The 25588-nt window shown below is 44.9% G+C and overlaps 1 protein-coding gene across 1 annotated transcript in view; it reads left to right on the forward strand.

Annotated features, from left to right (window-relative positions):
• LOC147117711 (threonylcarbamoyladenosine tRNA methylthiotransferase-like) overlaps nt 1-25588 on the forward strand; it is a 414417-nt gene that overhangs the window by 319644 nt on the left and 69185 nt on the right. Inside the window, exon 5 of the mRNA XM_085988929.1 lies at nt 4288-4384. Coding sequence (XP_085845055.1) covers nt 4288-4384 — 97 coding nt within the window. The remainder of the gene's footprint in view (nt 1-4287; nt 4385-25588) is intronic.

Consider the following 25588-nt stretch of genomic DNA (forward strand, 5'->3'; position numbering starts at 1 on the left):
GTAACAAAGGTGCTACATTTTAAGAATTTGTTTGTCCTTAAAAATTAAACATCAATACTAATGTGATTATAAAAACAGTTCCAGATCCCAGATTTCTGGAACTGTTGCTAACTAGCACTTGATGCTATTAGAACATTACTTGTTAGCTGTAATTTTTTTGTTAAAATGCTTGTGTAGTTTTAAGAATCTTGGATGTTAAATGCAGACCAGAACGCGCCCAAAAGTGCTGCGCATATCCTATCCCATACCAAGTCCTGCTTGCCCATCATGTGGTGACCGACATTGACTCCCTATCGGCCTGTGCCTCAGATTCTTATTCTTCTGTTTAAATTCCTCCATGGCCTTGCCCCTCCCTATCTCTGTAACCTCCTCCAGCCCTACAAACACTTTACACATCGCCCCCCCGCCGCCCCCAAAACTCTGTTTTCCTCATATCTCTACGAAGCACCTTGGGGCGTCTTTATTTGTTAAAAACCTTATTTCAAAAGAACTTGCATTTATGTAGTGCCATATTGAATTGGGAGAAAGGCAAAAGAGTACCAGCATGAATTATGGGAGAGAAGTGTTGGTACGAATATGAGCGGAAAAGAAAGAACTTTCATCATTTTATGTCTCAAATATCACAAAGTATTTGGCATCACTCTCATTTTGTTGGCATCATGGCAGCCATTTTGCAAACAGCACAGTTCCACAAATTACAGTGAGTTTAATGACCAATTAAGCTTTTTAAATTATTAATGAGGGAGAATATTGGCCAGCATATTGAGAGAATTCCCTGCTCCTCTTTGAATAGTGAAATCTTTAATGTTGACCCGAGCCAGGGTCTTGGTTTAATGTCACTTGCAAAGGACGGAGTCTTGAGACAATACCGTACACCCTTAGTACCTCCCTGGAATTTCAGCTTATATTGTGGGCTCCAGTACTGGAGTGATGTTTGAAGCCACAACCTTCTGATTCAGAGACAAGTGTTCTACCAATTGAACTATGCTGACAGAGACAGAGAAGAATGCCAGCATAAACTCGGGGTGAGGTGGAGGTGAAAAGTGCCTCTATAATTGTGACAACTGTGTGAACAATTTTAAAACAAATTAACAATCAGATTTAGAAACAGTACCAGTACATATTACTGTATCAAAAATGAAGGGAGAAATCTGCATTTTTTTCACACTCTTCTGCAATATAGGTGATGATTGAAATGTAGTGAATATTGTAGCTCAAATAATGACCAATCTAGGTTCCTTGGCACATTGAATGTAAAATCATAGGTCTGTATTAGGGCTATTTTTGTGTTGCCTGCTCTATTGATACTGTCAGCTTTTTTGAAGTTGGTCAGCTTTTGCAACTTTTCAAGGTTGTCATATTGCAGAAGCACTATGGGCTTTAACAGTTTGGTGCATTGTTCAAAAGCTGCAAGTCCCATGAAAGTAGATTGGCAATATTTTATCATATCATTTGCCAGGTATACGGTTCATAAAAGACTTGAATTTAAAATCTGTAAGGAAAGTATCTTGATTGAATTTTACAGAACAAATGGACAGTGATGTTATTAAACTTAGACTGTGAATACTTGTATTAATAATTAGTTCAGTTGCATTAAATGTGTGTACTGCATTGGAAATAGTTCAGTATCAAACTTTCAACCTTATGACTAGGAAGTAGTAATTGTGAAGAACTTGATAAAGCTTCTGCCTTAATTTGGTTCACAGGTTAAATACTGTGGACATAGGACTGTTCAGTTTGGTTTTAATCTTTACAAAAGGTTTAATAAACGTAAATATGTAGCATGTAGTAAAGGCAGAGTGGTTTTAATGGGAGTTTTAATTTTCATATGGATTGGGAAAAGCAGACTAGCAGCTGTCAGAAAGGTCGTGAATCTCTTAAGTGTGCCTGGGATAGTTTTCTACAACAGTATGTCCTTGAGGCAACAAGGGGGCAAGCCATATTGGATTTAGTAATGAGTAATGAGCCAGATTTAGTTAGCAGCCTAACTGCGTGAACATTTATCCAATAGTGATCATAACATGATCGAGTTCAACGTAGCGTTTGAAAGGGAGAAATGCGAAACATCTACTAAGATTCTAGATTTAAGTAAGGCTGATTTCAATGGGATGAGGTAGAGACTGTTCACAGTAAACTGGGCAAATCTGTTAATGGGTAAAATGACTGGAGATCAGTGGGAGATGTTTTAAAAAATAATTTATTGTGATACAGAACCAGTTCATACACCTGAGGGGCAAGAGCTCTACTTGCCAAAAAAAAAGCCATGGACGACTAAAGAAGTCGGGGACAGCATAAAACTAAAGGAAAAAGCATACAAAAATGCAAAAAATAGCACAGATCCTGGCGAATGGGAAAGATACAAAGAACAGCAAAGGGTCACAAAACAGATACTAAGCTGCAAAAAGGGAGTATGAAAAGAAACTTACAAGGGATTTCAAAATCAATACGAAGAATTTTTACAATTACATTAGGAAAAAGAGGGTAGTCAGGAGCCATGTTGACCCCTTAAAAACTGAAAGTGGTGATTTTATCAATGATAAGGAAATGGCGTACATGTTGAATAATTACTTTGCGTCAGTATTTACAGTAGAAGAGGATAGCATGCTGGAAATCCCAAGGAAACTAATATTGAATCAGGAACAGGGACTCAATAAAATTGAAGTAAGTAAAATAACAGTAATGAAGAAAATAATGGCACTAAAGAGTAACACATCCCCAGGACCAGATGGTTACCATCCCAGGGTTTTAAAGGAAGGAGGTGAGCACATTGCAGATTGTAGGGCATTGTAGACTAGTTAGCCTAACATCTGTTGTCGGAAAATTGCTAGAGTCTATAATTAAGGAGATGGTGACTGAACACCTTGAAAATTTTCAGTTGATGAGAAAGAGCCAGCATGGATTTGTGAAAGGCAGGTCATGCCTGACATATCTGATTGAATTTTTTGAAGAGGTGACTAAAGTAGTGGACAGGGGAATGTTTATGGATGTTATTTATATAGACTTCCAAAAGGCATTTGATAAAATCCCACATAAGAGACTGATTTCTAAGATAGAAGCCGATGAAATTGAGGGCAAATTATTGACCTGGTTAGGAAATTGGCTGAGCGGCAAGAGACAGAGAGTAGGGATAATGGGTAGGTACTCTAACTGGCAGGATGTGATTAGTGGTGTCCCGCAGGGATGTGTGTTGGGGCCTCAACTATTCACTATTTATTAACGACTTGGATGATGGCATAGAAAGTCATATATTCAAATTTGCCAATGCCACAAAGATAGGTGGCATTGTAGGCAGTGTAGATGAAAGCATAAAATCACAAAGGGATATCGACAGATTAAGTGAATGGGCAAAACTGGGGCAAATGGATTTCAATGTAAGTAAATGTGAGGTCATCCACTTTGGACCTAAAAAGGAATAGAACAGGGCACCTTCTAAATGGTGAAAAGCTGAAAACAGTGGATGTCCAAAGAGTCTTGGGGTCCAGGTACATAGATCATTAAAATGTCATGAACAGGAACAGAAAATAATCAAAAAGGCTAATGGGATGCTGGCCTTTATATCTAGAGGACTAGGATACAAGGGGGTAGAAGTTATGCTGCAGCTGCACAAAACTCTGGTTAGACCACACCTGCAGTACTGAGACATTCTGGGCACCACACCTTAGGAAGGATATATTGGCCTTGGAGGGAGTACAGCGCAGATTTACCAGAATGAAACCCAGACTTCATGGGTTAAGTTACGAGCAGAGATTACACAAATTAGGGTTGTATTCCCTAGAACTTAGAAATTTATGGAGTAATCTGATCGAAGTTTTCAAGATATTAAGGGGAACAGATAAGGTAGATAGAGAGACTATTTCCACTGGTTGGGGATTCTAGGACTAGGGGGCATAGTCTAAAAGTTAGAGCCACACCTTTCAGGAATGAAATTAGGAAACATTTCTACACACTGTGGTAGAAGTTTGGAACGCACTATCGCAAACGGCAATTGATGCTGGATCAATTGTTCATTTTAAATCTGAGATCACTAGCTTTCTGTTAACCAAAGGTATTAAGGGGGTAAATGGAGTTAGGTCGCAGATCAGCCATGACCCCATTGAATGGTGGAACAGACTCGAGAGGCTGAATGGTCTACTCCTGTTCCTATGTTCCTAATTATATTAATTTTTTTTTTATTTTTTTATATAAAGAGGTGCTAAATTTGTATTGGAGTTGTAATTTTCTTGACCTAAATTAGTTACTCTATGTAAAATATTACTCTAATTCCACATCCCGTTATTTCCGCTTCAGGAAAGCTCAAGAACAAGATAAAAAGGTGGTAGTTGCTGGATGTGTTCCTCAAGCCCAACCACGGATGGACTACCTCAAAGGGTTGAGCATTATTGGGGTAAGAAAATTCTTCTAAAACTTCACTTGCAAAATTCAGCTTTTTCAGAAGTTTACATTGGATCTCTGATATTTGTGTGCACCTGATTTGGAATTGGTTTGTGCCTTGTCTGAAGTATCTGAAACTTGTAAAAACCTAGAACATCGGCAAACTGAGTGTAGTACTTGGACACAAATATTTTTAAAATGTGATATGAAGTCAACACTTTCTCTTGTATGGTTTCCTAACGTGGAACAAATTTTAATTCCTTTGATTTATTTTTTGCTCTTTTTAGGATAATTAAACAGTGTGGGGGGAATCTTAACTGCCAAGAACTGGTGGATTGGGGCCTGGGAGGGAATGAAAAATTGTAGAAATTTCAAGCGCGACCGCAACCCGCCTTCCGGGTTTAGTGGAAGCGCATTTGGCTGCGTGCGAGTAACCTGCTCGCCAGAGACAACGCGATCATCAGGACAGGTGTGTCGGTAATTAGCACAGCTGCTTATAAAATTAGTACATGGTAATATGGCAATTTTAAATTGATTTAAACAGGCATTTAAATTTAATGCCTCTAGCACAGGGCTCAGGGAAACTTGCCAGTGAAAAGGAGACAAGATTGAGCAGCACTTTACATAGAAAAAATTACATGGAAGGTACAGCACAGACACAAGCCATTCGGCCCAACTGGTCCATGCCGGTGTTTACGTTCCACACAAGCAAAGGAATATTAGGGGAAGATTTCCACCATTCACTATAGTACAATGGAAATGTGTTTTTTATACATACATTTATAATTTGGCTATAAGTAGTTAACAATGGAGACATTTCTCTCAGTTACTGAAGACCTGTTCAAACTGGCTGATCAGATAAATAGGTTTGAAGTAATAACCTGTAACTTGGGACAGAAGTCCTGGGGACAATTTTGGAATGCAGCATAAAACCGTTACAATTGCATATTGGGACGTTGCCAATATTCTCTTTAATTTTCACAAACACCTTTGAGCGCGACCTTTTTGTCCGTGGGCCAATTTTACAACAACAACAACTTTTACTACAACAATGACAGCAACAGCAACCACTTAAAAGCATATATACAGTAATGCCATATTGCCACCCCACTGTCTCATGATTTGAGACAATCGGACAAGGTTCTATACAAGTTTAACATAACTTCTCTGCTTTTAAATTCTATTCCTCTAGAAACGAACCCTTGTGCTTTATCTGCACTTCTATGGCTTTTTAACCTGTGTTGCTACTTTTAATGATTTGTGAATCTATACCCCTACATTCCTTTGCACATCTCCTCCATTTAGATTTTTATTTTCCAAGGAGTAGCTAGCCTCCTTATTCCTCCTACCAAAATACACCACCTCACACTTGGTAAATCTATATTAAAATGTATTTGTCATTTACATGCCCATTCTGCAAGTTTATTTACGGTAGTAATAAAAGCTTTTAGTTCATCATGTACAAACTTTTTTTTTTTTAATTACTTGTCAGAAATGACTGGCATATAAAAGAACTGCATAATAATGCATTAACACTTCAGAAATGTCACTCAGTTACATGGTTAAGCAGCGACAAACTATCTAAAAGCCCACGGTGTACTGAAAGAGGCATATCTATTCGTGCAATTTGTATTCATTTGTTCTTTAGTTCACAATATTAAAAAGAACTGAACAAAAATGGGTATCCGTATTTTCAACTTCAGTCACTTCCATTAATAAACGTTGTCTTCTTGAACCCGCACCACCCGCCCCCCCTCCCCCCCACCCATGTAACATGTCAGAAATGCAGCATTTATTAACAAGTGCAGAAAAAAAATACACAATTTGCGTCACTGAAACAAAAAGCAGGAAAAGCTATGATTTAACAGAAATAAATATTCATCTTTCTTCCTGGACAGGAGAACCAATCAGACTGACTTGGAAATGTTTACTAATATGGTGACATGAAGATGTTAGTTTACGAATTTCGCTTCTAATGTTTTTCTCTCAAACATTCTTCGCAATATTAATCCCTGCTCTTATCACAAAAAGTGTTGAATTATTTTAGGTACTTGGCAATTAAATAGCGGGAAACAAACTTCATTGTGCTCTCAAATTTTAATCTCCTATTTCAAACATTTATAACATCGAAATTGTACATTATCGGTTTAATCAAGTATTCTCTATGTCTTTTCTCAATAAACCAAGTGTTTTTTTCTAAAGTAGCTTCCTGCAATTTTTATACATCATTACATAACTCTTGTATCTATTAACACTCCACTAAATGTTAAGAGGAAATCTATATTTATATTGTTCCTGGGACTTGTTAGGACTATAAAACAACAGACAAAATAAAATGGTTGTGTTTTCCCCTTTTTTGGTTCTCTTCCTAAACGACTTAATACTTTTGATTGACTTTAAAAAAATATATGTAACTCCTACAAATCCTTCCTCCCCTCCGCCCCCCCCCCCCCCCGGACAACATAGTTGCATGTTTGTGTAAAGCTACTCATTTCACTCGATCGCTCAAAATCAAATATTGAGAAATTTCAATTTTAAAACGTTTTAAGCATTTCAGAGCCTCTTTAAAAGTGCTTGGACTTCAAGACCTAGTTGAAACTTGTCTAGATGAGGGGAAACTTGATTTTTGCTTGTTTCTTCCAAAATCATATTCAAAATTTAGGGGGAATAAAGTGTTTTTACACTTATTTTTTGTGAAAAGTTTATTAAAAATCTTTAAATTCTTTCAAGTCTCATTGCAGCTTTGGCAGAAGAAGTTGCTTCAAGTTTCTCTTTCCCTCTTCAACACTGCCATTAAACATACAAGAAAAATAAATAAAATAAACTCTAATTCCAAACAGAGCTCAAATAAGAAAGTGACTAAAGTGGTTAAACTCCCCAATCCTAAGAAGGTGGTGAGGTTATTTATCCCCAGCCTTGGTGATGGGTTGGGATCAGTTTTGGAGAAGTTGTTTCCTCTTTTTCTGCTTCCGTTCCCTCTGTCTCTCTCAGACTCTGAGGTACAAACGGAGTCACAAACTTATTCCCCTCTCTCACAACATGATTTAAATAACCCTGATAGACTCTTTCAAAAGTTTTGCAAGATGTTGCCCCTTTAACGCCGGACATTCAACATCACACTTGTTAAGTATGTGTATTGTATTGAACAATTAACACAAAGACTTAAACGTATAACTCAAACAGGTCTTTACTGGTTGGAGGTAGGGACTGCACGTAGGTCTTTACTTCATGCCCACAGGCGGGAACTGAGGGGAGATCAGTACCCACAGTACTATTTATACCCCTATGGCCAGGAGTGGTACTGCGTATCACTACGCCCTACAAGTAGTGCAGTCCTGTCCATAGGTTCAAAGTAGCACACATTACCTACACAACATTCCTCCCTTCTTAGCTTTACAGTCATCTCCCCATTTAACATAACGTAATAACATATATAACTTCAGGTTTACATAACAGAATAACATAGATACATAGATAACTTCATGTCAAAACAGATCACAGATTCAGTCTCTGCGGAAAACAGTTCACAGATTCAATCTCTGTGGTGTAGTCGGTTCACGTTGCTGGAGTGACTCATTCAATAGTCCTTCCATGGATTTAACAGTTTGAACTTCCGAACTGAATTGGCTCCGTTCGGAGGGACCACGTGTGTGATCTGGTAGAGGTAATGGTTCAGATGGGTCATCTTCTGTTTCGACTTTTCCTTTTCTGCTTCTTGGAGACTCTCTGGGCTCCACTGTCAGCTGCCAGCTGCATGCGCAGTTCCTCCTTCTCTTCCTCCTTTTTCCGTAGTAGAGCCACCTTCTCCCGATGTTCCGTAGACTTTCGGTGCTCCTCCATGATTTCTGTATGGTGGGAGCCGAAGTTACAAGTTGGGCAGGACAGGACATAGTAATATTCGGTGTCGTCCTGATCTAGGCCAGCGAGAGGGTCTTCTATTTCCTCCATACCCAGCTGGGCGTTAGCCAGCTTTTGTTCCAAGTCCAGACATCTTTCCTGAAGAGACTTCTTCATGCGTACCTCTTCATCCAGCTTTTTCTGGGCTTTCAGCAAGTCGTTTACTAATGACCTCATTTGAGATTTTACTACTTCAACTTCTTTTGGAGATTGATTGATCGGACTATTCAATCCCTCTACCGGAGCAGCTGTTTCAGCGGTCTGTTGTTCTACGTTGACGTGAGTCAGCGTACTTTTGGCATCCAAGGGCTGCTCTGTTGCAGTCATCTCAGTCTGTGTTGCCACCTCAGCTCTTCCAATAACCTTTGAGAGCTCCGAACCCCTTTCGTTTGAATATTGAAGTTCGTGTTCAAGTTTTTCCCATTTCAGAGTCCTGTCCTTCAGCATATGCAGGAGTTGGCTGACCGTTAACTCCTCTGACATCAGACGTTTTGTGTGCTCCTGCTCCATTTTCTCCATCAGCTGCTTCTGTTGTCTTTCCAGATTCTCCAACTCTATATCAAAGAACTCTTTCGTTGCATTCAACTCTTGCTCAAAACGGCGAAGCATTTGTTCTAATTGCTGTTGTAGTTTGAAATGGAGTTGAGTTCGAGCCCGGTGTCCCTCAGAAATGGGCACATCAGTAGACTTGCCAGACTCAGAATCCACAGTTAAACTATGTTGTTGTTGCTCAGTGGAATTCTGTGCTGAAACTTTGTCTTTTGCACCTGAGTTGGGCTTACCATCATCCGTTCCAGAGTCTGGGCCGACTATCTTCACCGAGTTCTCACTCGTTATTGTTTGTAGGAAATGCCAGTCCATATTCATTTTCCTAATCCACTCCCGTCCTAGTAGTGGAGGACCTCTTTCAGATATCACATATAAGTCCATTATTTGACTGTCTTCGCCCTTGTGGACCACTGCAACCTCTATTTTCCCGATGGGGTACACTCTTTGCCCCGTGTATGTTTTCAATATAATCCCCGTATCCTGTAGGGGAATATGTTGGAATAACTTTCCGTAATCTTTCTTATTTATGACCGTCAATGCCGATCCAGTGTCCAATTCCAGTTTTACTTGGACTCCTTCTATCTGAAGAGTGACCCAAATTGTCTGGAGGTCTGCACCCTTACCAGCGTTGAGTACTCTTAAGCTAGCCAGTTCATTACAGCTTAAGCTAGCCAGTTCATTACTGCTAGCGTCTGAATCGGACTCCTGTTCGGTCACCTTGTGTACCTTTGCGTATTTTCCTTGCGGTGACTTCTTGTTGCTGGTCTTCTTCCCTGACCTGCATACTCTAGCTATATGTCCAAGCCTACCACAAGTTCTACATTCTTGGTTTTTAAACCAACACTGGTTCTGATCATGCGTTGTCTTTCCACAACGATAACATTTGCCAGAACTCACACCCAATTTGTGTGCACTGAGCTCCGGTGACCGTAGCTGCATTACTGCCGTGCCTCTCGCTGCAGCTTCGTGTGCTGCTGCCATAGTGACCGCCTTCTCAAGCGTCAGCTCATTCTCCTCGAGCAGTCGCTTTTGTGTATCCTGTTTAAATAAACCACACACAAATTTGTCTCGTAGTGCATCTGTCAGTCCCGTTCCAAACTGGCAATATTTAGTTAATTTACGCAATTCCAGCAAATATTCAGCATTGCTTTCATGCTGTAGCTGCCTTCTGTCGTAAAATTTAAATCGTTCCGCTAGCATCAGCGGCGTGGGGTTTAGATGATCTTTCAGGACAGTAACAATCTCATCGAACGTCTTATCCGCCGGTTCATCTGGTGATAACAGGTGTTTCAATTGCCCGTATGTCTTCGCACCCATTAAATTTAATAATGTTAGAGCTTTATCTTGGTCACGAATTTTATTGGCCTTACAATAATTTTTTACTCTTTCAACATATATGGCCCAATCTTCGAGGTCACTATCAAAGGTGCTAATATTCCCGTGTTTAGGCATTGTAGATTTGCAATTTCTCAGATTTTCTTTTCTTTACTTGTTATCAAAGATGGCGGCTTCCCGCTCTTGCCGTCGTCCTCCGCCCACAAAATGGCGGTTTTCCCGCGCTTGGCGGTCTTCACCCGTCCCCCGACGCCGTCTCCCTTCAGCCCCCGAGTGCGGCCCTTATCTTCGCCGCGATCGCCCGAGTGCGGCCCTTATCAGCGGATGCGATCGATGGATCGCGAAGTGGCTCCCGACCGAAGCGGCTCTCGGCCCTTATCTTCTGTGCGATCGATAGCCCGCGCTGTGCACCGCGGCTCTCGCACCTTGAGCTTCTGCAGCCGCCGCGCCTTTCAGTCCGAGTGCGGCCCTTATCTTTGGTCCCGATCGCTGGCCCGCGCTGCGCCTCGCACTTGAAGCGGCTCCCGGCCTCTGGCTCACCCGCTCGCGCGGCTCTTGCTCGCTCCCTCCCGGGCTCTGGCTTACCCGCTCGCGCGTTTCACCGCGGCTCTTATCAGGGATTGCGATCGCCCTTATCTCCCGATCGGTGGCCCTGTCTTTGCAGCCAACGCTGCTCGGCTTACCCACGAGGTTATGGAGGCTTCAGGGTCCTAATGCCTGTCGCTTCCAGTCGCTGGAAGCTGTCAGGATTTCTGCTGCCCTTCAGTTTTGAGTGGGGTGTTGAGGATTGAAACCTCTCTTCAACGTCCTGTCTTTGGACGAAGCCGCCGTGGAATAACTGCCGCAGGGTTCGAACCGACTCGTCGCCAGTGTTAAGTATGTGTATTGTATTGAACAATTAACACAAAGACTTAAACGTATTACTCAAACAGGTCTTTACTGGTTGGAGGTAGGGACTGCACGTAGGTCTTTACTTCATGCCCACAGGCGGGAACTGAGGGGAGATCAGTACCCACAGTACTATTTATACCCCTATGGCCAGGAGTGGTACTGCGTATCACTACGCCCTACAAGTAGTGCAGTCCTGTCCATAGGTTCAAAGTAGCACACATATTACATACACAACACTCCCATATTTTTTCCGGCTTTAAACAATGTTCCAAATTATTTTTTAAAAATTATCATATTTTTGTTTCACCAGGGGCCTAAAAGTTGTTTGCTTTAGCCTCCTTCCAGCGTCCATTGTAGATGTGCTGCGCCTCCACCTGTGTTGTTCCAAAGTGCGGCTGCTGTTCAGTCGCCGGGGAAGGACTACACGCATCTCCGCAGAATAAAGTTACTGACAGAATCCTGAGACAACGCTCGCTGGGTTCCAGGGCTCTGTATCTTAGCAAATGCTGTTCCAATTCGATGGGCTCTGAGGTCACAAGTGACTCCCTGTGAGGATTCCCGGGCCAGGCCTATAAATTACCCTATGCCTGCTTGCATCAACCGTAAAACTTACGTGGGCAATTGCTGGCCAGCCGCTGGGCAAATAGCCCAACTCTGCGCCAGCGATTACTTTTTTGGAGCTCCCACAGATGGCCTGTCAACGCTTACGTTGACAGGCCGCAAGTTTCGGGTTTCGCGCAAGCGCATGCAAAAATCCAGACTTTGCAGAGTGTTTCAAAGGGATTACGACGGCATTCACTAAGAGTGTGCTATCACAGACACCGCAATTTTAGGGCCATAGTGTATTGCCCCCCCCACCCGCTCCAGGGCCTCGATTTTCATTGAGCCGTGGAGTCGGGATTGGAGGCGTGCGGAGAGTTACATTCCCGAAATTGGGGGTCCCGCCCCCAACCCGCCTCCATGCCAATTTCAAAGTAGGCGGATACCCGCCCCGCACTGGGACCCGCCTACCCGAGGCGGGGAGGGATTAGTGCCAATTAACTGCCTGTTAACAGGTAGTTAACAGGCAGTTTTTAGCCTAATCCCTATTTTTAAGCTTGAACTGTGGGAATCCCTACGGCTCCAAACCACGGCAAGTTGGAGGAGTTGGGCCGTCGGGTTGGAGGGGTCGAGATGTCGGTGTTCAGGTGAGTGATGTGTGCATGAATGCAAAGGTAAGTGTGTTTGGTGTGTCTAAAGTGATTAAATAAGCTTTACATACATTTTCTTAGCTTTTCAGCCTTCCTTCCTTTGGGTTCGGGGAGTCCCTCATCTCACCGGCACAGAAAACAGAATGGCTGCGATCTGTCAAAAGTGACGGCCTGCAGCTTTCTGTGCAGGCGAGATTTCTAACTGAGTCTGTGGAGAAGGACTCATGTTAGAAGTAAGACTGTCAGTGTTTGACCGCTTCAAACAGCTGTGAAACACTGATATTTCATCTGTCAAAACGTCTTGACAGATGAAATTTCAGTCTGTGACGTCGCCTGTTGCCGGGTGGCCCTTAATTGGCCAACAAGGTCAATCAAGTTAAAATCGCGTGGATTGGCCGCATCTCGATGGAGGCGGGACTACAACCCCGAAAGTTGTAGTCCCGACTCCTTCCCGACTTCTGAATGAAAATCACCCCCCAAATCTCTGCGCGGCCTTTGAATTTAAGTGTGTGGAACCTTACAGATCGCTGCGCGGCCGTATACCTTACATGGAACAGTGCCTACAATCCTCCGAGCTCCCGACTCCTTCCCGACTTCTGAATGAAAATCACCCCCCAAATCTCTGCACGGCCTTTGAATTTAAGTGTGTGGAACCTTACAGATCGCTGCGTGGCCGTATACCTTACATGGAACAGTGCCTACAATCCTCCGAGATCTCTGCTTCCTCCAATTCGGGCCTCTTGCGCACTCCCGAGTTTGATCGCTCCACCATTGACGGCCGTGTCTTCAGCTAGCCACACTCACTCTACCATCCAATACAAGAGGCAACCTTTGTTGTCCCCAGGCAGTTTGAATTCTTCAGCAGACAGATGTGCTAATTGGGTTGGCCTGTAGAAAGTGAGGTGCCTGAACATTTCTAAAACTATAAACCTGACGTCAGAATTCTGATTTTCAAAAGTAAACTCCAATTTTCCCCACTTTTTATGTTGTTATGGTCTTTTAATTAACTTTCATCAGCAACAAGACTACAACCATAAATCCACCCTGGTGCAATATTGGATTTAGCAAAAAGTAGCTAATAAAACTAAGTTAAATTTGTGTTAATCATTCTTCTTCCCTGTGCTAAAATGCTTCCTTGCTTCACCAAATGATTGAAAGCCTGATTTTACAAACCCATCTGCAGTAAAAGCGGATTCACGTACAGCTCAAAGTTCACACAAACTCGTTTCTCATTTCCTCTCCTAAAATATGTCACTGCCATCTGACAGCAACAAAATACTTTCTTATTCACCTGTTGCGGATAAAACTTGGCAACTCACTTACTTGTAACAGGTTAAATAAGATGAGCTACACGTGGTTTATCTACCGATCTCTCCCACTGATTTTTAAAGCTTCGTCCAGCCCCATAGTGGTGGCTGACTGCACTGAGCTGCCCCGCTCCGATTTGCCCCACGGGGACTGCGTAGTTTCTGTAACACAGCCCCCGATACCGTGGCGTCAAAGGAGAAGGAGGGACACGCCGTCCTCATCACCATGGGAACCAGCTGAGCTCGGCTCCTGTACAGTTTCTGCCTGCAGCACGTAGAACAACTTAGAGGTCGACACAACCAACACGTCACCCACTTCCTCATGATGTGGCCGCTGCCCGAACTCTCGTTAATTTCCAATTGGGTTTGGCTCTGAGGTCGCAAGACTCGCAAACGACTCTGTCTGCATTCTAGGCCATTGTGTATTGGGCCTCTCCCCCGCTCTGGCTGTCCAGCTCTCTGGACTTGGAATTGAAGTGCGCGGGAGCTCAGGGAGTAGAGCGCAGCCGCACACCTTAGAGGGAACAGTGGTCGGCGCCCTTTCCCAAGTCCAAAACAGTATAAAGGATCACTTGAGTTCTGATGCAAAGTAATTGAAAACCTTAATAATTACTGGGTCTACATAACAGAGCAATTTTTTTAAATAAACAAAGAATTGTGAATTTGCTTATCCAAATTTCTGATAGCCAACTCACAAATATGTTGAAAACCAGAGAGGTAGGGATCCTAATCATATATGTCCTTGTATATGCGCTTAAGAACATAAGAAATAGGAGTAGGAGCAGGCCATTCGGCCGCTCGAGCCTGCTCTGTCATTTAATGAGATCATGGCTGATCCGATTTTTGTCCTCAACTCCACTTTCCTGCCCGCTCCCCATAACCCTTGACTCCCCTGTTGCTCAAAAATCTGTCTATCTCAGCTTTAAATATATGCAATCACTCAGCTTCCACAGCTCTCTGGGGTAAAGAATTCCAAAGATTCATGACCCTCTGTGAGAATAAATTCCTCCTCATCTCCATCTTAAATGGGTGACCCCTTATTCTGAGACTATGCCCCCTCGTTCTAGATTCCCTGACGAGGGGAAACATCCTCTCGGCATCTACCCTGTCCAACCCCCTCAGAATCTCATGTTTCAATAAGATCACCTCTCATTCTTCTAAACTCCAATGGGTGTAGGCCCAACCTGCTCAACCTTTTCCTCATAAGACAACCCTTCCATCCCAGGAATAAACGTCATGAACCTTCTCTGAACTGCCTCCAATGCAGGTATATCCCTCCTTAAATAAGGGGACCAAAACTGCACGAAGTACTTCTCTTAGGCAGTGACTCAGAACTGAGGATGACTTGCTTCCACATTAAAAATGAGTTCTCAGGTGACTGATGAGTCCAATGCGGGACCTACAGTCTCTGTCACAGGTGGGGCAGACGGTGATTGAAGGGACGGGTGGGTGGGGTGCTTGGGTTGACGTGCGCTCCTTCCGCTGTTTGCGCTTGGCTTCCGCTTGCTCCCGGCGAAGAGACTCGAGGTGTTCAGCACCTTCCCGGATGCTTCGCCTCCACTTTGTGCAGTCTTGGGCCAGGGATTCCCAGGTGTCGGTGGGGATGGTGCACTTTTTAAAGGAGGCTTTCAGGGTGTCCTTGAAGCGTTTCCTCTGCCCGCACTGGGGCTCTCTTGCCGTGTTGGAGTTCCGAGTAGAGCGCTTGTTTTGGGAGTCTCGTATCGGGCATGCGGACGATGTGGCCCATCCATCAGAGCTGATCGAGCATGGTCAAAGCTTCGATGCTGGGGACCTTGGCCTGAGCGAGACCACTGATGTTGGTGTGCTTATCCTGCCAATGGATTTGCAGGATCTTGCGGAGGCAACGTTGGTGGTACCTCTCCAGTGCTTTGAGGTGCCTGCTGTATGTGGTCCATGTCTCTGAAGCATACAGGAGGGTGGGTATCGCTACTGCTCTGCAGACCATGAGCTTGGTGCTGGGTTTGAGATCCTGGTCTTCAAACACTCTTCCTCAGGCGACCGAAGGCTGCACTGGCACACTGAAGGCGGTGTTGGACTTTATCATCAATGTCTGCCCTTGTTGACAGTAGGCTCCTGAGATATGGAAAGTGGTGCACGTTGTCCAAGGCCTCGTCATGGATTTTGATAATCGGGGAGCAGTACTGTGTGGCGGGGGCAGGTTGGTAGAGGACCTTTGTCTTACGGATGTTTAGTATAAGGCCCATGCTCTCATACGCTTTGGTGAAAGTGTTGACGATGGTTTGGAGTTCAACCTCGGAGTGTGCACAGACGCAAGCATCGTCTGCATATTGTAATTCGATGACAGAGGATGGGACGACCTTGGATCTGGACTGGGGGAGACGGAGGTGGAACAGTTTCCCGTTTGTTCTGTAGATTAGCTCCACTCCAGCGGGGAGCTTACTGAAGGCGAGATGGAGCATTGCAGCCAGGCAGATCGAGAAGAGCGTTGGTGCGATGACACAGTGTTTCTTGACCCCGGTCCATACGTGAATTGGGTCTGTGGTGGATCCTTTGGTCAGGATCACGGCTTGCATGTCGTCGTGAAACAGACGGAGGATGGTGACAAACTTTTGAAGGCAGCCGAATTTGAGGAGGACACTCCATAATCCCTCACGGTTGACGGTGTCGAAGGCCTTTGTGAGGTCAAAGCTGGCCATGTACAGCGGTTGGTGCTGTTCCCTGCATTTCTCTTGTAGTTGACGCGCGGTGAAGATCATGTCCATTGTGCCTCTTAGTGGGCGGAATCTGCATTGCGACTCTGGGAAGAGTTCTTCAGCCACTGGGAGAAGGCGATTGAGGAGGACTCTTGCGATGACTTTGCCTGTGGCAGACAGCAGGGAGACTCCTCTAATTACCGCAATCGGACTTGTCACCTTTCTTGAAGATGGTCACGATTACGGCGTCTCTGAGATCCCCTGGCATGCTCGCCTCCTTCCAGATAAGAGAAATGAGTTCACGTATTCGCGCCAATAGTGCTTCTCCGCCATGTTTTAGCGCCTCGGCGAGTATTCCATCTGCTCCTGAGACCTTGTTGTTCTTCAGTTGTTGGATGGCCTTTTTAACCTCATGCCGGGCTGGGGTTGTGCTGAGGTGGTGGCGGGTAGCATGCTGCGGGATTGAGTTGTGCACACTCGCGTCGAAGACAGAGTCGCGGTTAAGGAGATCTTCGAAGTGCTCCTTCCAGCGGGCACTGATTGCCTCACTGTCCTTGTTGAGTACCTCTCCATTGTTGGCCCGTAGTGGGGTAGGACCTTAGGTGCTTGGGCCGTAGGTGGTCTTGACTGCGCTAAAGAATCCACGCGTGTCGTGGTTGTCGGATCTCCTGCGCTTTCTCCACCCACCATCTGTTCTTTAGGTCGCGAGTTTTTTGTTGCTCCTCGGCCTTCAGGCATCTGTAGAGCTGCTTTCTTGCTCTCGAGTTCTGTCGCTGTTTCCAGATCAGGAATGCCTTGCACTTGCGGCTTATTCACTCCTGGATCTCCTGGTCGTTCTTGTCGAACCAGCCTTGGTGTTTCGTGGTCGAGTGACCAAGCGCCTCTTCACAGGTGCTGATTATGGAGGCCTTGAGTGCAGACCAGGCGCTGTGGACACTCTGTGTTTCTGAATCACTGGGAGTCGTCAAGTTGGTTGTGGGGCGCAGGCTGAATAGGGCTTTCTTAGCAGGGTCTTTGATTTCCTGCGGCATCACTTCTGTTGCCGCCGTTTTGGGGCTACGTTGATGGAGATGACAGAGCGGATTCGACGGGATTATTCTCAATGCTCTAGCACAGCACTAGTGGAATCTATTATTACACATATAAATATAGTGATTTTTGCAAAATCAAATAGCTATGAATAAATTGACAATGCAAATACCAAAAAACTATCTTGTAAAGTCTTGCCAAATCAAGGAAAACAATAAACTCTGCAGCCTCTTCTCTCATCTTAAACACCTTTTAAATGTTGCAGTTTTTGTACTGAAGCATTATTTAGATGTATATTACAGATAATGTGCAGCTTCGGTAACCGCTAAAGCTCCATGCATTTTTCAATGGAAATATGCTCCATTTGTATTTTTGATTGCATTAACTTTGGCATCAGCACTGAAATACAAATGAGGTAATTTTCTGAGCAACTGTGGCTTAGGAACATAGGAACAGGAGTAGGCCATTCAGCCCCTGGAGCCCCCTCGACCATTCAATGAGATCATGGCTGATCTACGACCTAACTCCATATACCCACCTTTGGCCCATATCCCTTAATACCTTTGGTTAACAGAAAACTATCAATCTCCAATTTAAAATTAACAATTGATCTAGCATCAATTGCTGTGTGCGGAAGAGAGTTCCAAACTTCTACCACCCTTTGTGTGTAAAAGTGTTTCCTAATTTGACTCTCGAGAGGTCTGGCTCTAATTTTTAGACTATGCCCCCTAGTCTTAGAATCCCCAAACAGCAGAAATAGTTTCTCTCTATCTACCTTTTCTGTTCCCCTTAATATCCTGAAAACTTTGCTCAGATCACCACTTAACCTTCTAAATTCTAGGGAATACAACCCTAATTTGTGTAATCTCTCCTCGTAATTTAACCCTTGAAGTCCGGGTATCATTCTGGTAAACCTACGCTGCACTCTCTCCAAGGCCAATATATCCTGCCTAAGGTATGGTGCCCAGAACTGCTCTCAGTACTCCAGGTGTGGTCGAACCAGGGCTTTGTACAGCTGCAGCATAACTTCTACCCCCTTGTATCCTAGTCCTCTAGATATAAAGGCCAGCATCCCATTAGCCTTTTTGATTATTTTCTGTACCTGTTCATGACATTTTAATGATCTATGTACCTGGACCCCCAAGTCTCTTTGGATATCCACTGTTTTTAGCCTTTCACCATTTAGAAAGTACCTGTTCTATCATTTTTAGGTCCAAATTTGACATTTGCCTACATTGAAATCCATTTGCCCAAGTTTTGTCCATTCACTTAATCTGTCGATATCCCTTTGTAATTTTATGCTTCCATCTATGCTGCCTGCAATGCCTATCTTTGTGTCATTGGCAAATTTGGATATATGGCTTTCTATGCCATCATCTGAGTCGGTAATAAATACTGTGAATAGTTGAGGCCCCAACACAGATCCCTGCAGGACACCACTCGTCACCTCCTGCCAGTTAGAGTACCTATCCTTTATTCCTACTCTGTCTCCTGCCGCTCATCCAATTTCCTAACCAAGTCAATAATTTACCATCAATTCTGTGGGCTTCTACCTTAGTTAACAGTCACTTAAGTGGGAATTTATCACATGCCTTCTGGAAGTCCATATAAATAACATCCATAGACATTTCCCTGTCCACTACTTTAATCACCTCTTCAAAAAATTCAATCAGGATTGTCAGGCATGACCGACCTTTCACAAATCCATGCTCTTTCTGATCAACTGAACATTTTCGAGGTGTTCTGTCATCCTACCCTTAACTATAGATTAGCAATTTCCTGACAACAAATGTTGGGCTAACTGGCCTATAATTCCCTGGTTTCCTCCTCCTCCTCATTTTTAAATAGCGGAGTGACGTGCGCAATTTTCCAATCTAAAGAAACGGTTCTTGAATCGGCTTGTATACAAACCTTTAAAAATGTACTGTTCCCCAGGGTTCCATGAAAAGTCCCAAAAACCTAGTGGATAAACACATCGCCATCTGTAGCAATGGACTTTTTTTTTAATCGTTCCTGGGATGTGGGTGTCGCTGGCAAAGCCAGCAGTTCTTGCCGATCCCTAATTGTCCTTGAGGTGGTGGTGGTGGTGAGCCGCTGCCTTGAACTGCTGCAGTCTGTGTGGCGAAGGTACTCCCACAGGGCTGTTCGGGAGGGAGTTCCAGGATTTTGACCCAGCGACGGTAAAGGAACGTCGATATATTTCCAAGTCAGGATGGTGTGTAACTTGGAGGCGAACTTGCAGGTGCTGGTGTTCCCATGCACCTACTGTCCTTGTCCTTCTAGGTGGTAGAGGTTGTGGGTTTGGGAGATGCTGCCGAAGAAGCCTTGGCGAGTTGCTGCAGTGCATCTTGTAGATGGTACACACTGCAGCCACAGTGCGCTGGTAATGGAGGGAGTGAATGTTTAATGTTGTGGATGGGGTGCTAATCAAGCGGGATGCTTTGTCCTGGATGGTGTGGAGCTTCTTGTGTTGTTGGAGCTGCACTCATCCAGGCAAGTCGAGAGTATTCCATCACACTCCTGACTTGTGCCTTGTAGGTGGTAGGAAGGCTTTGGGGAGTCAGGAGGTGAGACACTTACCACAGAATACCCAGCCTCTGACCTGCTCTTGTAGCCACAGTATTTACGTGGTTGATCCAGTTAAGTTTCTTGTCAATAGTGACCCCCAAGGTACTGATGGTGGGGGATTCGGCGATGGTGATGCCAAGGAGCAGTGGTTAGACACTCCCTTGTTGGAGATAGTCATTGCCTGGCACTTGTGTGGTGCAAATGTTATTTTCCACTTATCAGCCCAAGTCTGAATGTCGTCCAGGTCTTGCTGCATGCCGGCATGGACTGCTTCATTATCTGAGGAGATGCGAATGGAACTGAACACTGCAATCATCAGCGAACATCCCCATTTCTGACCTTTTGTTGGAGGGAAGGTCATTGATAAAGCAACTGAAGATGGTTGGGCCTAGGACACTGCCCTGAGGAACTCCTACAGCGATGTCCTGGGACTGAGATGATTGACCTCCAACATCCACAACCGTCTTCCTTTGTGCTAGGTATAACTCTAGCCAGTGTAGAGTTTTCCCCCTGATTCCCATTGAATTCAATTTTACTCGGGCTCCTTGATGCCACACTTGGTCAAATGCTGCCTTGATGGCAAGGGCAGTCACTCTCACCTCACCTGGAATTCAGCTCTTTTGTCTATGTTTGGACCAAGAGATCTGGAGCCGAGTTGTCCTGGCACTGTGCACTGATGCAATGAAATCCCTTGCAGTTGATAAAAACTCCTGGTTGATCTGGTGGTCCTCTGATTGCCGCATGTGTGCAATCGATGGCACCCTTTAGCTGTTGGAAGCCAGAGAGAGAGGCGAATGAGAGTACTTGCTCAATCTGACTACTGTCGTCAAGGGGAAGTTGACGCAATTCGACGCCCTGGCAAACAACCCACATTTATGTGCAACTGACTGAGTGACCATCAAGATCTTGCCGGTGGTGCACTGGAAGAAGCCAGAGCCAAAGAAATTGAGGGTCATGGTGACTTTGACATCAACTGGCAATGCACGGCCAGCAGGGAGTATCTTTTTCTGTAGGAGGCTGCTGATGTCTGCGACCAACTGCCGTATCAATCTGAGCCTGCAGAAGCACTGCTCGTCAGATAGGTCAAGGAAACTGAGCCTCTGCCTATAGACCCTCTCACGTGGGTAGTGCCTCATGTGACCTCAACCCCTCTGCTGTTCTGCATTACTCTCCTGTGCACTTGCAGATCCCACCACAACACAGTGTCGTTGCCATGGATGGTCATCGTCTTCCTCAGCAGATGTCCTCTCGAAAACATGCATGGCGCCCCCCCCGCCATCCTGATATTTTCTGTTTTAAAGCATTTAAACTTCTCAAAAACATCTATGCTCACAAGAATTATCTGCAAAACGTTTGCAAGAGGGAACTGAAAAAGCAGCTGTAAGCACTGAGGCTTTATTGCTATCGGACAATCTAAATTAATGTAATATTCCTTGGTATTAATTTATTGACTCCATTGGCTGTCTACTTCCCAGGCTGTTGCTGCCCTCCAGTCTCTCTACCAGTATGATTCTTCGTTTGGGAGCCGAGACAGTGAGAATCTAGCTGGGCTATTCAACCACAAAGAATATCCCAAATGATCCCAATTTTTTCCTTGTCCAATATACTCACACTTCTAGCAGGAATCACTGGATAATGATCTGGAGTGGGAATCCCCAACAAATTTATTCCCTCTTAATCCTGCATTCATAGGGAATGGTAGCATAATGTTATGTTACTGGACTAGTAAGCCAGAGGCCTGGACTAATGACCCAGAGACGCGAGTTCAAATCCCACCACGGCAGCTGGAATAAAAAGCTAGTATCAGTAATGGTGACCATGAAACTATTGGATTGTCATAAAAACCCATCTGGTTCACTAATGTCCTTTAGGGAAGGGAATTTGTAGTCCTTACCTGGTCCGGCCTATATGTGACTCCAGACACAGCAATGTTGTTGACACTTAACTGCCCTCTCAAATGACTAGCAAGCCACTCAGTTGTAAAAACCGCTACAAAAACAATAAGAATAATAAAACCGGACGGACCACCCGGCACCGGCTTCAGACACGACAACGACACACCCATCCCAGTTGACCCTGCAAAGTCCTCCTAACTAACATCTGGGGACTTGTGCCAAAGTTGGGAGAGCTGTCCCACAGACTAGTCAGGCAACAGCCTGACATAGTAATACTCACTCATACCTTTCAACCAATGTCCCAGATTCTTGTCCCACAATGTCCCTCACCATTCCTGGGTATGCCTTGTCCCACCAGAGTGGCACAGTGGTCCTCAACATTGACTCCGGACCCCATGAAGTCTCGTGGCTTCAGGTCAAGCATGAGCAAGGAAACCTCCTGCTGATTACCACCTACCGCCCTCCCTCAGCTGATGAATAAGTACTCCTCCATGTTGAACACCACTTGGAAAAAGCACTGAGGGTAGCAAGGGCACAGAATGTACTCTGGGTGGCGGACTTCAATGTCCATCATAAAGAGTGGCTCGGTAGCTCTACTACTGGCCGAGTCCTGAAGGACATAGCTGCCAGACTAGGACTGTGGCAGGTGGTGAGAGAAACAACACGAGGGGAAAAACCTACTTGACCTCGTCCTCGCCAATCTACATGTTGCAGATGCATCTGTCCATGACAGTATTGGTAGGAGTGATCACCGCACAGTCCTTGTGGAGACAAAGTCCCGTCTTTTCACTGATGACATGCTCCATCGTGTTATGTGGCATGACGACCATGTAAATTGAGTAGATTCAGAACAGATCTAGCAACTTAAAACTGGGCATCTGTGAGGCGCTGTGGACCATCAGCAGCAGCAGAATTATATTTCACCACAATCTGTATAACTTTATGGCTCAGCCTATCCCTCACTACCATTACCATCAAGCCAGGGGACCAACCCTGGTTCAATGAAGAGTGCAGAAAAGTACGCCAGGAGCAGCACCAGGCATACCAAAAAATGAGATGCCAACCTGGGGAAGCTACAACACAGGACTACATTCATACTAAACAGCGGAAGCAGCATGTTATAGACAGGGCTACAAGACACAAGTCCGGAGTGTGATGGAATGCTCTCCACTTGCCTGCATAAGTTCAGCTCCAACAAGGATCAAGAAGCTAGACACCATCTAGGGCAAAGCCGATCCCTTGATTGGCACTCCATCCAGTACCTTAAACATTCACTCCCTCTACCACTGGCGCAATGTGGCTGCAGAGTGTACCATATACAAGATGCATTGCAGCAACTCGTCAAGGCTTCTTCGACAGCACCTCACAAAACTGCGACCTCTACCACCTATAAGGACAAGGGCAGCAGGCGCATGGGAACAGCACCACCTCCAAATTCCCCTCCAAGGCGCACACCATCCTGACTTGGAAATATATCGCTGTTCCATCATCGTCGCTGGGTCAAACTGTTGGAACTCCCTCCCTAACAGCACTGTGTGAGTACCTTCAGCATACGGACTGCAGCCGTTCAAGAAGGCAGCTTGCTACCACCTTGTCGAGGGCAATTAGGGATGGGCAATAAATGCTGGCCTTGCCAGCGACGCCCACATCCCGTGAACGAATACATTAAAAAAAAAAATAATAATAATTTCTTGCACGTCCGTGGTTATGGCCTGCATAAACTCAGTTGAGAGCTGTGCTTGAAGCTCCATGGAGGCGGCCACTCTTTCCATGTAAGACATTATCGCAATCACCTGCGCCACCAATCCACTTCTGTTGGAATTGGACTCCTCCATCCTCACTGCTATTTTGGAGACTGTGTGGATGGCTGTACGTCCTGTAATGGTGCACCCTCAAAGAATGAGGTCCTCTGAGGAATTGCCCTCGTGCATCTGCTGCAACTCTTTCTCTACGTGTGAAGGCTTTGGAAGACAAAAGAAAGGGATATGAATTAGTTGTGGCAAAGTAACAATCTTGCCAATCACCATACACAAGCTTCTCATAGTTCTGTCATTGATGAAATAAAGTCACCATGTGCGTCAGAGATATTTTTAATTCTGTCACCAGGCATCTGCGAGTTCCCAGTCTCTCCATCTCCCATTGTAAAGGACGCAAATATCCACTTATCTCCATGGCCTCCTCCTCTGCATCTGTAAGCTGCACAATTGGTGGCAGTCCTCTCTCCATAGCGTTTTACGCTCTCTTCTCCGACAAAGAGTGAAAGAACAGACCTGTGAGTGACTGAAGGTCAGGTATTCACCCGATGGATGCAGTGCATTTGGTGAGGGTGGCTATCAGACAGATGCAGCACGTTGCATAAGGATTGGGGTGAGTGGCAGCACTGGATGGTGACATGGGGAGGTGAGGAATTGCATAAAAAGTGAAGGATGGGTGGTGCTGAAACTCAAGTGGGTGTGAGGAATGATGTGATGGAGTATGCTTAGCAAGACAGAGTGGGGTGAGGTGGTGGTTTACACTACAAGATGTAGGTGAATTGGTAAATGTTCTCACTTTTCCTGACCTGGTTAGGTCATTAAACCACTTCCTGGACTGCATCCAAGACCGGGGCACAATGCTCCTTAGCTACCTCCAACCACATCTTCTTAGTGACGGCAGCAGATTTCTTCCTTGCATTGCTGGGAAAAAAATATGTCCCTCCTGCTCATGACTGCACCCAGCAGTAATTCAAGGGACGCATCATTGAATCTGGGTGCTGGCCTTGCTGTTGGTGAATCCATGCTAAAAACCTCCTACCTTCTCCAAATCCATTTCTGCATTGACCCTGTAAATAATGGACTTCAGATCGTGTCATGCGGGTGCACATCTGCATAGCTTGGAGATGCGAAATCCGTAAGGAAAAATGTTATGATTCAAGCAGGTCGAAGATGGAGAAGCTGAGCAACTTTACTTCTGGGTTTCGCGCACGGGGATGTGCCAGAGGACTGGAGAACAGCTAACGTAGTACCATTATTCAAGAAGGGTAGCAGGGATAAACCAGGGAATTACAGGCCAGTGAGCCTAACATCAATGGTAGGGAAATTATTGGAAAAAATTCTGAGGGACAGAATTAGTCTCCACTTGGTGAGGCAAGGATTAATTAGGGATAGCCAGCATGGCTTTGTCAAGGGAAGATCATGTCTGACCAATTTGATTGAATTTTTCGAGGGGGTGACTAGGTGTGTGGATGAGGGTAGTGCAGTGGATGTGGTTAACATGGATTTCAGTAAGGCTTTTGATAAAGTCCCGCATAGGAGACTGGTCAGGAAGGTAAGAGCCCATGGGATCCAGGGTGCCTTGGCACATTGGATCCAAAACTAGCTTAGTGGCAGAAGGCAGAGGGTGATGATGGAAGGTTGTTTTTGTGACTGGAAGCCTGTGTCCAGTGGGGTACCGCAGGGATCGGTGCTGGGTCCCTTGCTGTTTGTGGTCTACATTAATGATTTGGATGTGAATGTAAAAGGTATGATCAGTAAGTTCGCAGATGACGCGAAAATTGGTGGGGTGGTAAATAGCGAGGGGGGAAGCCTCAGGCTACAGGACGATATAGATGGGTTGATCAGATGGGCGGAGCAGTGGTAAATGGAATTTAACCCTGAAAAGTGTGAGGTGATGCATTTTGGACGAACTAACAAGGCAAGGGAATACACTATGAATGGTAAGACCCAAGGAAAGACAGAGGATCAGAGGGACTTTGGTGTGCATGTACATAGATCCCTGAAGGCAGCAGAACAGGTGGATAAGTTGGTTAAAAAGGCATATGGGATACTTGCCTTCATTAGCCGAGGCATAGAATATAAGAGCAGGGAGGTTATGATGGAGCTGTACAAAACGCTGGTAAGGCC

The sequence above is a fragment of the Somniosus microcephalus genome, chromosome 5 (genome assembly GCF_052327205.1).
Source record: "Somniosus microcephalus isolate GS21.2 chromosome 5, FLI_Smic_1.0, whole genome shotgun sequence".
Lineage (NCBI taxonomy): Eukaryota > Metazoa > Chordata > Chondrichthyes > Squaliformes > Somniosidae > Somniosus > Somniosus microcephalus.